Source organism: Mirounga angustirostris, unplaced genomic scaffold (genome assembly GCF_029215605.1).
Source record: "Mirounga angustirostris isolate CCGP_5_RB_7025 unplaced genomic scaffold, mMirAng1.0.hap1 SCAF_8, whole genome shotgun sequence".
Taxonomy (NCBI): Eukaryota; Metazoa; Chordata; class Mammalia; order Carnivora; family Phocidae; genus Mirounga; species Mirounga angustirostris.
This window is the reverse complement of record NW_026991716.1, coordinates 101,464,690-101,481,860: the sequence shown is the minus strand read 5'-3', so window position 1 is coordinate 101,481,860 and position 17,171 is coordinate 101,464,690. Positions and strand designations below refer to the sequence as shown.

Below are 17,171 nucleotides of genomic sequence, written 5' to 3'. Positions count from 1 at the left end.
AGTGTGAAGGCATCCTGAAAACCAAAAATGAGAAATTTCTGGCACAGAGTTATATAGTGAACTAATGAACTAATGTTCTTGTGGTAAGCCTGGCTTTTATGAATTACCTACACGTAGACAGCAGTAGCAGTAGTGTTCTCCCCATGCATCTTGAACAAAACTATTGTGGCAGCATGTCAGAACTTTACGCCGGTGGGCTGCTTTCCCTCTGATTGCATTGTCTTTCACGCTTTCAACTATTTTCTGTCCGCATTAGAAGGCTTCTTCCTTTCCTTTTTTGCAGCTGAGGCTAAAAGACTTCTGTGTCACCTCTGTAAATTGCAGACCACTTAAAATGTGACTCATAAAACCAAAATGTATGCTCTTATGATTTATCACTATTAATGGATTCAAATCACAAAAAAATATACCCACTGATTATTGTTTAGCACACGTCCAAACTTCATAGCTCACTAAATCGATGACATAATCAACTCTGATTTTATTGGCAAGCCTAGTGTCTATTTTTCAGATTAACCAAAATTTGTTTTAAATTGTATCTGGACATTGTCTCGCCAACAACTTATAGCAGGAAGCTAGCATGTGCCTCAGTTCACTGCAGTTAAATAATCTGAAAGCGAAATGTAGAAGAAACATATAGTTGGCTGTTCATTATATATTTGTGTAAGTAGAATTAACTGAATTTTACGATTGTGTGTAGTAATTCTAAGTTTCATGGAAAGTCTGGTAGGAAATTATATATAATTTTTTGATAGGTCCAATAGAGACCTATCTATTGGTCAGAAAAAATCTGTACAGTGTTTGATATCTGCCAGAAGAAGGAAGAATCCCTTTGTCAGAAATTACTAACTTGATTAATTTAGGGCCCCATTATTTGCCTCATTACTATTATTAATTATAGTGGGCATTCCTTGTCTTTGCTCAATCAAGTTCTAAGACTTTTTTTGGATTAGAAAGTATCTGCCTTTTTTTCTCTTTCTTTCAGGGTTTAATAAGAAGGCAGTAGCTGATGGACATGAAAATGGAGACCTAGGAACTTCAAGTGAAACTCCCGTAGAAGACAGTGCTTCTAAACTAGAGGATCTGCACAGTCTGTATCACAAAAAATCGTACTAAATTGACTGTATCTCTGGACAAGATTGTTGACCAGACTCTTCTGAGTTTGGGGCACTAGGGAAACGGTGACAAAGACTATACAAGATCAAGGGAGGCTTGTAGCCTAAATGAAAGGCGGGTACCTCAGGGCTTCATGTGAACAATTCTAAATGCATAAAACTCCCAGTTTTCTGTGGTATACCATAATTAGCTATTGCATGTAAAGCAGCTTTGATTTTCGTAAAACTGTAAAGCACCAAAGCATGTGTTTCCCCAAGGGATATTACTAGGCTCTTAAGTACCAAATGAAGCACGACTGTTTTATTTGTCTCCTTTTCCATTTAGTAGAAGGACCGTGCTAACCGGAATTTTATAAGAAATAGCCTTTAAATACAAGAGAATAAATGAATTCATATTATATATATTCCAGAATGTTAAGTGTGGTATTTCAGAGATGGAACCTAACTCAGTGAATTGCAGAAATGTAGGCTTGACTTAATTTTTTTTAACTAAAAGAATAGCTTTAGGTTTTTAATTTATTTTGCATCCTGATATCTAAATCAGTTCTTAATGATCATTTATTGTAATGAGTTTGCCTTTCAGCTTTATTCAATGCAGTACAAAATAGTTTTCTTTAAGCAATCCTTTATCAATCAATGCTGCACTAGAAATACTTTCTCAAAAGTTACTGTACATTGTACTTTCTTGGTTTTTAAAAGAAATGCAGATGAGTATAAAATATCTGTCCTCAATTATGTTGATCTGTGTGCATGGTATTGGAGCATTACATTATTAATGTTTAGACTCCAATAATTTTTTTTCTGGGATCCACAAAAGACAGTTTTATACATTTTGAGTTGTTCATAAAGTTTGTCTTGTTGTGATAGTCTTGGTATGTAATGATACATTTTTCTGGCAGTAATAGCTCAGATTTATTTGTCAGTAAATTACATTGCATCTACACAGCAGTTTTCTCTCAAAGTAACTTATTTGCCAATCATTTAAAAAGCCGAGGCACTGGTGGGCAAGATAAAGTGAAGACATTTTGATGTAGTAATTGTTTGGGTTGGCTTTTCACCTCAGTGTTTGCTTGACTAAAGTGCTCTCATATTCAAAACTACAGATTTGTTAATTCTCTTATCCCAGGATTAAGCATGGAGGGCCTGCTGTCTTATTTATTGCTTTGCAGGTCATTGGTACCCTGCTTGGGGAAAGTGAAAACATTGCATTTAAAGAGGTGATAGTTTTGCCAGTATCACTGATTTTTTTTTTAAAGGATATACATTTAAGGGGCTATTAAGTGGGGGACAAGCCTACGAGGCTTTTAGAATATTACCAGTATCTTCATGTATAATATTCAGGTGTTACGTGATATAGAACACATTTTTTTTGTCTTTCCTAGATGCACTATATATTTGTTCATAGGTAAATCTATACAATGTATATACTTTATTTGGTGGTTTTGCTATTTATAAATTTTATGTTTTAACTATTGCTCATTTATGGTTTGTTTTCGATGGTTTTGTTCATTTGTATATCACCATGTTAGTTTGTAATAGAAATGCACTTCATAGTGTATATTGTTACTGATATTAAAATACCTTGTAGCGTAACGTTGCCTCCCAGCAAAAGCTAGTATTTAATTGTACAACCAAATAAGCAAGCTACATGTTACTGTTTGCTCCTGACAGGCTAGGCCTCTTAAAAGAAAGTTTTTTCCTTATGCATTCCCCTTACACCAAACACATACCCCAGGCATGACATGAAATCTGCAAGGTGTAGTTGAGCCAGTATATTCACTTAGCCAAAAAAATTTCCATTGCAGTGTATCTGAAAGCATTTTTGTTGTGACTTGAAACCATGTTCTTGTTTTTTTTAAAACGCAGCCTGGGATGGGATGACCACGGCGGTTTTGTTTTTTGGGTTTTTGGGTTTTTTTCCAGAGAATATCCTTTATCTACTAGACAGAATCCTTAGGAGATCCTAGCTAAAACTTTTTGATTTTCGAGAACAATCTGAAAAAGTCCATAAAGAGTATTTTAAGAGCCTTGAATTGGCATTTCTCTGGAGATGCTATGTAATATGGATCATATGGGATGGTTATGACATAAACTCCTTTCAAGGGCTGAAGAGCAGAAGGAAAGATTTCCCAGGTAGTTTAAGATTGCTTAAGTCAGTTCTGTTTTCATTCCTGCTTCACCCTGGTTTGCGAAGTCTGCATGAGAATCCTGTTGCTCAGATGCTACTGTGAGCTTCCTGGCAGGAGTTTAGAAAGTACCTAGTTAAAAGTTCATTTTAGACTGGTCTCTGGGGGGATGAGCTAAGAATTAGAGACTGAATGAGAAGCAGTTTTTATATTTTCACATTTATAGGGAAGAAATTCCTAGCACCTAAGTTTCTAGGACAAAACCAAATAGAAAAGGAGAGAACTGTTGCGAAGCCATTACAGTTAAAGAGGAAAAAGAAAAAATCTACAAATGCACACACAGAGGAGCTGAGAAAAAATGTTCCACAGTATGAGGGTTGTGTGTAGGGGTGTGTGTATTTACAGTTTAGCCTCTAAAACTCTCTTCTACAGTATCTGTTAGGAATATGCTGGAGCAGCAACTTTTGGGTTATGAGGCTTGTTAAAACACATTTAAGAGAAATGAAAGGTTCTGAGTCTTTGTAATTATAACTGAATAGTTGTCAAAAGGTAACACAGCTTGTGCTTGGTGCTGGTTTTACTCCCCACACAGTGGACTTACTTTGTTTTCATGTTAAGAAACAAAATTCATTGATTCATTGATTCATGTGTAAGTCACACATTATTTGACATCTTTATTATGTATTCCACCATTCCACTTATTCAGTCTTCCACATAGGGTCGGCCTCAGATCTATAGGATTTATGACAAATGTATTATATCTAGTTGAGTTTAATATTTTTTTATTAGCCTGTAAATAAAGATGGCATCTTCTACATTAAAATGGTATTGATCTCATTTTTAAAACAACATTTCAAGTTTTTTGGTTTTTTTTAAGGTTTTACTTATTTATTTGACAGAGAGAGAGAGACAGCGAGAGAGGGAACACAAGCAGGGGGAGTGGGTGAGGGAGAAGCAGGCTTCCCGCGGAGCAGGGTGCCCGATGCGGGGCTCGATCCCAGGACCCTGGGATCATGACCTGAGCCCAAGGCAGATGCTTAACGACTGAGCCACCCAGGCACCCCAAACATTTTAAGTTTCTTTCCCATTAAATATTTTGGTTTATTTCTAGTAGCTTCTATCATTTGTACTAACAGCCATCAGGTCCATGCGAAGGCTGAAACCTAGTTACTATAGTGCAACTTTTTTTTTTTTTTTTTTTTTTTGGTAGGAATTAACTGTGTGATCATAGGAAATGTTTACTCTGGGTTAGTTAAAAACATGGTGGTTGGAAGGAACTGTCAGAGCAACTGTGGGACCAGCGTTTTGTTGAAACTTAGCAGATGGCAAAGACTCTAGTCTCCTTGGGTTAGTTTTATGTTACAGATTTTGATAGTCAATGTTCTCTAAGCGGATAATATTGAAACAAATTAAAAAACCGATCCTTTTAGATACCGTGTAAGAGGACATTCTTCCATTTTATCCTCTGAGCCCACAGAGTTGAGAAGTTTCCAAAATAGGTGTAAAATAATTTTTAGCAACATCTGTAAACATTGTTCTGTTTCTTTGCTTCAGAAGTTTTACATATGGTCACTTATAGTCAACCTAAGGACTAGGTGTAAAATGTGTAGGAATGCCTTTGCTTTGCTAAGGGTATTTGAGGTCAATCAGCAAGATAAACTTACAAATGGTATTTTACTCTTAGTATTGATGAATACAAATCATATTTCAGAAGACTACTTAAGTTATGAACATTTAGAAACACTTATTTTTTGTCATTGATTAACCTTGATTTAGTCCTCATACAATATGGTGTCTGTAGGTCAGCTTAAGCTCCCAGCTCAGCAAGCAGTTTGGAATGTTGTTCGATCTATGAAATTTAAAAGATTATTTACATTTTCACTTTTAATCAGTGTTCTATTTTAGGTGGTTTTGTAACTTTTTTTTTTTTAACTAAAAGTATTGCAAGTTACCATGCGCTGTTGGTGCTAAATATTTGTCTGATACTAAATCTTTTTCAGGTGTCTTTTGAGAGTGGTAGCCCCTGTGGCGGCGGCTAGGAGACTGCGGCTCGCAGACGTCCCGCAGGTGCAGCACAGGCACTCCGGGCTCCGTGGCTGCTGCGCTCTGAAACCCATCCCAGCTTCTCCAGCTGCTGCCCCCACGACAGGACCTTGCCTTGGCTTGAGGACTCCTGACGGTCTTGCCAGACTCCCGTAGGATTACATTCTAATCTCAGTGGCTTCCTCCCCACCTTCCCTCCTGCAGCTGAGCTCCTACCTGCATCGGGGGCTGGTTGCTTCCAGCTTCCCACTAAACCCAGCTTCCTCTCTTATTGCCTCACCAGCATTGCTCCTAATAAATCTGTTACACAGCAGATCCCTTCTTGGTCTTGGTGTCTGCTTCTTGGAGGACCCAGGCTAACACAAGTGGACCAGGAGTGAGACGTGAGGAAACAGGTTCTTAGGTGAGGAACCGGCTCATCTCCCACCGAGAGGCTGAAGAGGAGGACCTCCTGATCGGTAAGTGGTTGGCATGAGACCACGGCTCAGTTTACTACGTATTTCATAAATGATGTCCCTGAACCTGTTCTCCTTAGAAAGGCCTACCTGCAGAGTTCACCTCTGGCTAGTATCCAGCAATTTGGATTTCAGGAGTGTCCCCCCTCTCCCATTCCCTAACTGATAAGGGTGGTTTACTGTGCCTGAAGCCTTTGTACAAACAATAAGATTTATGTTAAATGCCTGCTTTCCTTCTGGGAATCTGGACTTTGGATACATGCCAGGCTGAGGGTACCTCCGTGACTGAGGCCCAGTAAAAACCCTGGACTGCAGGCTTGCCCAGGCTCAGGCCGACTTCCCGGTGGACAGTATTTCATGTGTTACACATCGTTGCTGGAGGAATTCAGCTCATCCTCTGTGACTTAATTAGAAGAAGACTCTTGGAGCTTGTGCCAGATTTCCTCTGGACTTTGTTCATGTGCCTTTCCCCTTTGCTGATTTTGCCTGGTGTTCTTTCTCTGTGATATCATAGTTGTGAGTGCAGCTCTATGCTTAGTCCTGTGGGTCCCTCTAGCGCCCCCTCAGACAGTTACTGTCCCCATCTCCTCTCTTGGCTGCCAGGCCAGTAACTAGGCTCAAATCCTAGCACAGCCTGGCTGTGGATGTGCTGGGCCTGGTAAGGGAGAAAAGAGATGAGACCTCACAAGTGTAAGAATTAGCTAGCATATACTGCCAGGTGCCAAGTGCTACTAGGATTGGATTTGAGAGGGCTTGATCAAGGACTAAACTCTCTTGTTAAGACAAAGAATTCAGATTGGAAAAAATAATCCACACTGAAAACATAAGGACACAGAAAATCTGAAAGTGAAATGATAAAGAAGATACACTGGGCATATATTCCCCAAAGGCTAACAGAGATAATTATTCCTGTCAGAGAAACTAGGCTTCAAGGGGGAAAAAAAGCAGCATTACCAGGGATAGAGAAACCTACTTCAATTCTTAAAGCATCAACTCAGTACAAAATTAAAATAATTCTAACCTTGTATATATTAATTTAAAATAGCCTCAAATTATATAAAGCAAAAATTAACAGAACCACAAGAAAATTCTAAACAGCCATCACAGGATTGGGAGGTTGCAACAAAACTTTCAAAGAATTTGGGAAGGAAGGAAGATTTGAATGGCAAAAGTAACAAGATTGTAAAATCTGGCTCATAAATAGGAAGATAGATGAATGGAAGTATAAGAAGGAAAATTAGAGCCACAAAATATAAAATACACAAACTTGCAGTCTTTGCTTTGGATTGGTAAAATTTGCAATTTGTCAAAATGCCAGCAGGGGGCAGCACATTCTCCAAATATGATATTCTGCTTCTGCCTATTAGAACTGGAAGATTTTATGAAGATTGTCAAAATACTTTTTATTGGGAGAATGAATAAACTGAGAACTAGAAAGTTATATTCCTTGTCCAGGGTTACACAGCTAGTAGGTGTCAGCCAGGACTCAAATCCCTCTCTTGATTCTACTTTAATAGGCCACAAAGGGAGAAAGGGAAATACAGATGAAACTGTCAGCTTTTCAGTCTTTCTCCCCCACTTATATATTTTTTTAATGGTGCAAGGTTTTATGGAGCCTAGGATTGATTAAGTTTTGATTTTTAAAAATGACAGTTGAGCTGGATTTGAATTTCACTAGGAATAGATTTTCTGCAGTTGGGTGACTGTTGACATTCCATGGCAGAGCTGCAGACTCTTGAGACGGGAACGTTCCCTCCCTCGCCCTTCATGTGCACAGGGTTCCCGTAGTCTTCAGGGAGCTGGGTTGCAACAGGATACTTGTGACATTTGGGCAAGCGTCAGTCTCACCATCAGTAAGGACATTTTTTTCTCTGCCGAGCGCCGTAACAAATGCATTATCTGCTTCTGAAAGCAGAAAAATTGAACCAAAAAAAAAGAAATCAACTAATTTTCAGGGGGAAAAAGACAACAGATGAACTGCTGGCTAAACTAATATGAAAAAGGAGAGTAGAGGCAAATGTACAAAATAAGGGAGAAATAACCATAAAAACAGAGGGAATGAATGGGTCATAAAAAACTATTTTAATTTTATATGAATAAATTTGAAAACTTTTCAAAGATAATGTAATTTACCAAAACTGAATTAAGTTTTGGGGCGCCTGCGTGGCTCAGTTGGTTAAGCGTCTGCCTTCGGCTCAGGTCATGATCCCAGGGTCCTGGGATCAAGTCCCACATCAGGCTTCCTGCTCGGGGGGAGCCTACTTCTCCTTCTTCCTCTGCCACTCCTCCTGCTTGTGCACTCTCTCTCTCAAATAAATAAAATCCTAAAAAAAAACAAAAAACAAAAAACCAACTGAATGAAGTTTTAAAATCTAAACAGATTTCCATGGAAAAAACTGTCAGTGCTGCCTCCTCCCAAAATTACCACAAATATATGGTTTCATAGGCAATGCTACCAAACGTTTAAAGAGCAGATTATTTCAATGCCTAGCAAGAAAAGAACCAAAAGGAGGAGAAAATGAAATTGTTTTTGTCAAGCTAATAAACCTGATGAAGACTGACACAAAGAAAATGACAAGACCTGTCTCGTGAAAGAACATTAATGCAAAAATCCTAAATAAAATGTTATTGATGTGAATTCAGCAGTTTAATGGACTCACACACCATAACTGTTTAATATTAGGACATCCAATGATATAATTAATCATATGGCTGGGTCTAGAAAGGGATCCTAGGCAAGAAAATCATTTGCTTTTTTTTAAGACATTTATTTGAGAGAGAGCGCACCGCAGAGGGGCAGAGGGAGAGAGAAACTCCCCGCTGAGTGTGGAGCCCAGTGCAGGGCTTGATCCCATGACCCTGAGATCACGACCTGAGTCGAAACCAAGAGTCGGAAGCTTAACCGACTGTGCCACCCAGGCTCCCCAAAAATCATTTGCTTCTAGTTCCATGGATGCTGAAAACTAATTGGTGAAAATCCAACACTAATTCTTGGTGAGGAAAAAAAGGAATGAACGGATGCTTTCTTAATATACACCTCAGTGTAATCTATTGCTACCCCTAAGCCAGCATCATGCTGAGTAGGGAGATACTGGAAACATTTAATGTGGTAAGGGAGGTATTGCCAGTGGAATTAAGTGTACATATAAATTTGGTAAAGGAGGTTGCAACAGCAATATTGGCCTACATGATCACATTCCCAGAAAAACTCGGAGAATCAACTAAAAACTACTAGAAACAAGGAAATTTAGTAAAGGAATAGAATATAAAGAAATCAAAGAGGAAGAAAAAATACGTTTTAATATTTAAAAATACTTTTAATGAAAAAAATACGTCTGTAATAGCTAATACCAACATGGTGCCCACCATGGGTCAGGCACTGTTCTAAGGGTTTTACATGTATTAACCCTTGTAATCTTCACCGCAACCCCATGAAGTATATCCTACCACAGTCTCCTCTTAGAAATAAGGAAATGGAGTCAGAGAGAGATAAAATAACACTTTCTTGATCACACAACGATAGCAGAATCTGAACACAGGCAGTCCAGTTCCAGAATGTATACTTTTTTCCACCAAGGCTATACCAGCTCTTGATCTATAAAAGGAGGCGGGTGGTACCATTTCTGATGGCAACAACAAAAAAACACCTAAGCATAAATTAAACAAAAAATGTGCAGTACTTACACAAAAACCACTTAAAATCCCTAAAGGGATGCAAAAGGCGGCTTAAACAAATGGAAAGGGTTACTACGTTTTGTATGTATAGCCAGTGCATAACCACGTATGACCAAAAGTTACATCAGACAAGAATGAATGGGAGCTGAGGCACACGAACATGCCAGGTTAGATCACTCTTGGAAGAATGGGGACAGGCAAGGAGATAGCCTTGGGGTGTTAAGGGAGAATTCTTTACACTTGAGAGAGATTTGAACAACTTTATAGGCCAAGAGGCAAATACCAGTTGAGAGGGAGAGGTGAGGACATGGGAAAAGGGAATCGTAGGGGCAAAATCTGTGATGAGGGAGAAGCCAATGGGGATTAGGTCACCGGTGAAGGTTTTGATCCCCTTTCCCGTTGACCCAGGACGGGAGACGAAAAGGACTGGCGTGGATGCAGTTTTCTGTAGGAAGAGGGCTAGACAGGCAGGTACCCGGTCTGATTTTAAGGACCACGAGGGGAAGGAGTGTGGCAAGGCCTCAGAGTACGGGAAGGTGGGAGGAGTGGCACTGCTTTGGAACAGTTGCTGAGGGGCAATTATCGAAGATCAGCTTGATAAGGTTGAGGAGTAATGGGGCCCAGGTAAGTGGGGAAGCTAGGAGTCGGTAAGAGCCCCGGTGTGAATAATTACACAGTGTTCTCCTGCTGCCGTGGTGGACAGGTGCAGGTGGTATGCTGAGGGGGACCTCTGTCGTTAGGGCCTCACGGTTTGGGGTTCCTGGAAAGACAGCGGCATGAAAATGCTGAGACAAAACAGTTCACATGCTGGATGGAAAGGAAATTCAACTTAAAAAGTTTAACAACCAGAGGAAAATGGTGATTATCTGGGCATCCGATATCTTCATGAGGTCAACGCACAGGTAGGGTGAAAGGTGAGGAATCCAAAGAACAGGAGGTTTGGAGCAGACAGAATTAGTAAGCTCTCTGAGCTGGAGTTCTTGCCGAAGGAGTGTGGACAGGAGTGTGGACATCTGTGCAGGGAGTTTCAGTAGAGTGGAGGTTACTAGAGGAGACGTCAAAAAACCATGCTGGACACTGAATTCTCCAGTGCGATCACAGGGAAAGAATGGAGAAGACCTTGAGCCAGGCAAAAGTCCTCAGCGAACGGAGAATGTGGCTTGGGGGACATTAGGTGCCACAGCGAGAAGAAAAGGTGGCAGAGCTAGGGGGCAGGAGTATCACAGAGGGAGAGGATTTTGCAAGCGGGAGAGAGAGTGAGAATGGGTGGGAAGTGGGTGTTGGGAGGAAGGTCTGCCCTGCCCCCTGGCCACAGCCAGTGCAGCTGTTGAAGAGAAAAGGCCACCTCCGCTGGAAAAGGACTCCAAGGGAAGTGGTGCTGGAGGACAGTTTTAGATTTTTTTTTTTTTTTTTTTTAATTGAGAGAGCGAGAGGGAGAAGCAGACCCCTTGCTGAGCAGGGAGCCAGACACGGGGCTCGATCCCAGGACCCCAGGACTCCAGGACCATGACCAGAGCCGAAGGCAGACCTTTAACTGACTGAGCTGTCCCTGGAGGACAGTTTCAGACTTCAGATTGGCTGGAAAGAGAGGAGTTAGTATTTATTGATCACCTACTGTATGCAAAAGACGGATATAAATTCATCTTCACGGCAGCCCTTGTATAATCATTTCCACTTTAGGGATTAAGAAGTGGGTTTAGAAATCACCAATGTTAAAGGATAAACTGAGGCATTTAAAAAATGTTAAGTTTATTTGAGTATTTATAGATTCTAACCCGGTGCTGCCAAACCAGGAGTGGTTAGGAGCACTCCACCAAAGAGGCCCGGGGAAAGACTTAGAGAACATGGGGGAGCAAAGAAAGGAAATTATCGGATTGGCTATAGCTTTAACCCTAGTTGGCTGTTCGTCGTTGGTTGTCCTTAGCATTTGATTTCGAAACCTTGCGGCCCTTACAGGTTTAGACTCGGGCTTGCTTCTGCAGGCCACCAGGGCATTAAAGCCACCTCAGGCCGGTGGCCTACTTGTTTAATTGATTGAGCACCAATAATGCGCTTGAAATGTGTAGTTAAAAAGATTAAATCCCAGGTTAAACCTGAGTTCTATATGGTTCTAAATGCTTTGCTATTTGTAATAAATACGCTATCTCCTGCCTGCTGGGGAGGCATCATTCCAGCAAGATGAGACGCAAACCTGTCTGTAAGTTCCTAGGGATGTTAGGTACAATAAAATCAGAGTTCTTTAAAAGGCCCCGCGAATCTCAAGAAATACAGGGCAATACCCAGGCATCAGAATTAAAGACGACACTTTAAAACAGAGTGACCAGCACTGGAGCTGAGGCTCTGAGCATCCTGGGGCTGTGGGAGGGTATTGGTTACTCAGATGCTGCATATGTAACCTTGAAAAGATAGGAGACGAGATTTGGAGTTTGGCATGACAGGGAGTTGGAACAGTAAAAGGATGAACCTAAAAAAAATCTGCCCAATAAAACAGACAACAAAGGATGAATGGCCCTGGATGACCAGCGAAGTCTCCCCCGAGAAATGAAAACCTGGGGCCTGTGCCTCACACGGTGTTGGGTCTACGTTTTTAGCACAGTCTAGGAACCACCGACCCAAAAGTTAAACTAAAAACTGGTACAGGGCTGATAGATTCCTGGTGTTAGTATTGCCAGATTCAGCAAATAAAAATATATAGGACATGAATAGTTTTTAGTATACATATGTCCCAAATATTACACAGAACATTCTTAAACTAAAAAAATTATTTGTTCTTTCTCTGAAATTCAAATTTAACTGGATATCCTGTATTTTGTCTGGCAACCCTACCTGGTGCACCTGACAGATATAAGCGCAAAACCATTCAGAAAGGACATTATCATGAGGTTTTTCACAGGGAGGGAAAAGCCCTGCTAAGGAAGGGCTCACAATAAAACATATGAAACCATATAAAGACACAAACCATCATGAACAAGAGTCAGGAGAAACAACAAACAGGACAGAGCCTCAAGAACTCGGCCCATTCATTCACTGAGCAAATATTTATGGAGCACTGTTCAAGGTGCTGGGTCTACAGGGAACAAAACAGACAAACAGGTGGGGTCTAGCAGGAGAGCCAGAAAACAGAAGCGGCGCCGTGTGGGACAGTGGTCAATGTTACGAAGAAAAGTAAAGCAGGAACGGAGAGAGAAAATGTTTTGGGAAGAACGCTCTTTTTCAGACAGGGAGAGGAAGGAAGACCTCCTGGAGATTGAGTGTAGACTTGAAGGAAGTGAAAGCAGGAGCCCTACAGATCTGGGGGAGGAACTTTCTAGGAAGAGAGAGCAGCCAGCCCAAAGGTTTCAGGATGGGTGTGTCCCCGGCAGGTTCAAGCGACAGCCCAGAGGCTTATGTGGCTGGAGTGGGGTGAACAGAGGTCTGAGGGGTGACCCATGATGGAGGGGGGCAGATCACAGATTTGCCCTCGTCTAGTACAGGAGCCAGCAGCCCCAGGTGGCTGTTTACTTTTAAATAAATAAAGTTCAGTAAAATAAAAAATGTGTTCCTCAGGCAGTCCAGCCACATTCCAGCGCTTGACAGCCACGTGTAAGTAACGAGTGCCGCGCTGAGCAACTCAGACGATGTCGCTCTCACGGCAGAAGTTCGATGAACAGCGCGGCCAGAGCCTTAGAAATCACAGCACAGCGGCTCCTGCTCCAAATGAGATGAAGAGAACAGGACAATCAGAAAGAGAATATAAAATGATTAAAAGAAGGAATCAAAGCCCAAGAAGATGCCGAGACAGTGTAAAAAAGGGCAGATTTGAAAAAGAACCCACAGACCTAGACATGTTTTAGAAACTGAAATGAAAACCTCAGTGGTTCGATTCAGCAGATGCGACAGAAGATGGAATTGGTAAACTGGAGTATGATACGGAATCTTATACAGTGTTTCACGTGGGCCCGGCAATGCTTGAGAAGCTTCCGCTAATCTTCACACCAGGCATAGGCAGGTGGATAGTATTGTTCCTCCCCACAGAACAAGCAAGGAAATGGGCGCAGAGAGGTGACGGCTTCTCCTCCGGACAATCTCAAGTCTATGCACCCAACCACTGTGTCATATTGTCTCTCGGGAGTTTAGCCAGAACTCAGCACAGGTAGATAAAAGAGATGATAAATAAGAGGGACTAAGAGACAGGGATGGAAATGGAAGGAGGAGGTCCAATGAACATGCACTAGGAATTCCAGGAGTGAATAAAGAAAACAGAAGAGGCAAGTAGTTAGTGCAAAACAGGATGGCTGAGAATCTGTCACCGTGGAGAAAGAGGAATCCTAGGGTTCAAGATGCAGGAGTTGGTCGCAAGTAACATGAATACAAATGAACTCACAGAATTCACAGTCCACAGGCACACCACAGGCAGAGCAGACATCTTTACCAGCCTCTAGGTGAATTTATTCCTAGAAGAGGGAGAGCTGGGAGAGACCTGGGGTAGGAGAGGAGCGATCTGGGCGGGTGGGTGGTAAACAGTGGTGTGGTGCAGGCAGAGCGCTGGGGAGGGGGCCTGGGCGGGGCTGGACTGCTCTGTTTGGGGCAAGGACCACTAGCACGACTGTACTCAGCCCTAGCCTCGATTCGCAGCCTCAACTGTTCCAAGGTCCCAGCGAGCTTAGGCATGCTCTTTCAAGGAAGTACAGGGTGAACATTGCTCTCAGAAGCTTAGCAACTATTTGGTGCACGAATGAATGAGAGAAAGGCATTTTGAGAAAAGTGAGACCAACCCGGTTCCTGCACTGGGACTGCCAAACTGATGTATTTCTAAAAGGCCTCGCGGGGATGTAGTTATGAAAGGCTATCATGGTGACTCTAGTTGTGTCTATGACATAACTGATTTCATTTTCTGCTAAGATTCGAAAGCAAGTGTAATAAACAGATCATATCCTTTCTAGATGTTTTCTAGGCTGATTACAAATATTAATAAAATTTTAAATAGAAACAAAACCCAGAGCAGTTTCAGCAGCTTCTGTGGCCAGTGTAGTCTTGCTTGTCAGAGAAGATGTGTTGCAGCCACAACTGTGAGAAGTGACAGAATGCAAAGCCTCCCAATAGGACTTGATAACATAGAAGACACCAGACAATTACAATGATCTCATTCTCACCTTATCACATGTGCTAATGTTGCAAAACACTGAAAAAGGCATAGTATTTTCCGCTCTTATCCTCTAATTTGGGCTTGGCAGTGTAGGGTTTTATCAGACCTTTCCACTCAACCACCCCGTCTACACAGTGAGGCCACCCTGGGGAAGTGCTGGTCCAAAACAAAGTCCTGTTCTCCTCTCTGTCATGATTAGATCATGAGTACGGGGAAGAAATGTGATGGATGAAAATAACTTTAATTCACGGTTAACAAGTCTATTCCTGTGGACTAATACTTTAATGTTAGAAGGCAACATGCAGCCCACCGAGGGCCTGGATTAGACAAACAGCCAATTATAGAACAGAAACTTTGATAAATGTTGTCCCAATTAATTCTTAACTTGTAAGCCTTAGAGGAAGGCGCTTAACATCATTTTTACACAAGAAGAAACTGAGGCTAAGGGTTAGAGACGACAGACTGAATATACAAATGGATAACGGACAGACCAAATATAAAAACAGAACTCTGATTTACAAACCCACAGCAGTAAGCGCAGGAAAGCAACCCATTATCCACAGGAACCAGCCCAGAAAGCCAGCCCGTGCTAGAAGTCAGGCTTGCAGAAGTCAGACCAGGAAGTAAGAATGTCTGCTACAGTCAACTCCAAATCACTAAGATTTGAGTACTAACTGATAGCTTCTCTAATTTCTGTCTCCACTTCCAACCTACGGCTAAGCAGAGAAAGCCAGATATGGATCCCTAACCAGTTATCTAGTTAATCCATCCTACAGTTTCCCCAGGCCAACAGCCTCCAATCAAGGCACACCTGCAGCCCTCCCTCCTATTCCACCATGAAGCTTTCCAGCCCTCTGCTGCCCTTTGGCCTCTCTCTGCCAAAATGCAAGTGATGGTGGCAGACTCCCTTGCTATAGCAAGCTTGAAGAGACTTCACTTGCTTGGTCGGTCTTCATTTATTTCCAAAATAACTGGCTCAAGATCCCTCAGCTACTGTGCGGCTGGTCAGGGTCTGGAACCAAGACCTGTCTGACAACAAACCCAGCTCTTTCCACTGTAATCACTTGCCCTTTTAGGAAGGCTCAGCCTCAGAGGCCTTCAACAGCCTGGCCAGCAGGACACCAGTGAGAGGCAGGGGCACTGTGATTTGGCATAGTTTATTATTACAATTAGTATGCATATAAAACCACGTAAACTCCACAAAGTAAACGGTTTATCCTCTAAAATACCCAAAAAGTCTGTCAACTTCCAACACCCTATTTTAATATTTATAGTTTCACAGAAAGTCATAGTTCTACAAACAGAATCACAATACATTTTTTAGGTAAAGGATTTTTTTGGTCCACATTTTTTGTTAAACACACACTTTCCTCATTGGCAAAAGAGGGCAAATCGTCCACAGTGAACTCAAAGCAAACAGATTAAAAGCACTGAACATGAGGTACAGCTGAGGTCTGGGCTAATCTGGAATTAGAGACAACAATGATTTTGTAAGAAACAAAATCAGTTCCCAACCATCTCAGAAGAAAAAAGCTTTATGTAGATTTGGCCTCGGTCCCTTTTGTAAGAACACACCTCAAATAACTTTGCGTTTCATAGTTACAATGTGTTATTTTCTGAAGAAAGTCATGCAAAGTGTGGGCATCTGACCTCAGCAATATTTTTAATTAGGTACAAAAGCATCTGACACAGTAATTCAGACTGTAGTCACTGTGCCACCTTCATTCAGTTTGTTGGGAGAGCAGTTTTGGTTGCTGCTACGTCTCAGCACTTGGCTTTGCAGACAGTTTGAAAAGGTGGATTTGCCTGGGAAAGCCATACAGTATCTGCTGGGCCCGAGGTGAGGAGGAAGCAAAGTGGGATGAAGGCCCCTCAGGCAGGGAGGCCCCCTGCGCCCGCAGGAACCTCCTGCTCCGCGGGCGCCCTGACAGGCCACCGCACATCCCATCCCAAGTGGAGTCAGGAACAGGCAGCTGCTGAGGTGGTTGTGTGGTACTGTGTTTTGTCTTAATCTACAATCATAATTGCTAACAACCACCCTGGTGTGTTTCTCATGCTTCAAGTAATTTCATTCCTTCCAGAAGAATGTTAGCAATGCTTTTAGTTCTAGTTATCAAAGGAAAGGAAATGAGCCACAATAACAAGATTAAGTTTAAACAGACCTGCTGCGAACACAGTATCAGATAAAATAGACTTCAAGGTGAACATACTATTATACACGTTTTTGCAACAGCTGCATTCTCCCACTTAGCCTCTGTGCAGAAGTAAAATCTGATAAAGCGAACTTAAGTTACTTTAATTCATGTTAAATACAACTCTGTACAGATTGCACATTTTATACCAAAGCAGCTCAATATCACAGTTAGAGAAATGAAAATGCCCTCTGAGAATTTTCATTTTCCTAGCCCAACAAAACCCAACAGACTCTTGCCCTAAGGGTCAGAACAAAACCAGATGCACTACTTTGTAAACAGTAGGTGAGGTGGTCCCTAGGACTCCACCGCAGGATCCTATGAAATCTCAGGCACACCCATGCGCACACCGACACACACACGCGCGCGCGCGCGCACACACGCACACTTGACCCCATCTCCCGTCTTCCAGGGCCGCGCACAGCCCGCCGCCCGGTACC

General features: G+C 41.9%; 2 protein-coding genes across 11 annotated transcripts in view; one reads left to right on the top strand and one right to left on the bottom strand.

Annotated features, from left to right (window-relative positions):
* Positions 1-12,215, top strand: part of GOPC (golgi associated PDZ and coiled-coil motif containing) — a 50,229-nt gene extending 38,014 nt beyond the window's left edge. For 3 of the 6 annotated variants that reach the window (XM_054505523.2, XM_045865388.2, XM_045865387.2), the window contains one exon: positions 986-4,064. In XM_054505523.2, the coding sequence (XP_054361498.1) occupies positions 986-1,116 (131 nt within the window). In that variant the 3' untranslated portion in view covers positions 1,117-4,064. Of the gene's footprint in view, positions 1-985; positions 4,065-5,241; positions 6,394-10,117 lie in introns of those variants that run through there. The other 3 variants (XR_010413745.1, XR_010413744.1, XM_064598042.1) reach the window with 3 other exon arrangements.
* Positions 7,113-17,171, bottom strand: part of DCBLD1 (discoidin, CUB and LCCL domain containing 1) — a 72,402-nt gene continuing 62,343 nt past the window's right edge. For 2 of the 5 annotated variants that reach the window (XM_064598034.1, XM_064598037.1), the window contains exon 16: positions 7,803-8,063. In XM_064598034.1, the coding sequence (XP_064454104.1) occupies positions 8,048-8,063 (16 nt within the window). In that variant the 3' untranslated portion in view covers positions 7,803-8,047. Of the gene's footprint in view, positions 7,645-7,802; positions 8,064-10,143; positions 10,175-17,171 lie in introns of those variants that run through there. The other 3 variants (XM_064598036.1, XM_064598038.1, XM_064598035.1) reach the window with 3 other exon arrangements.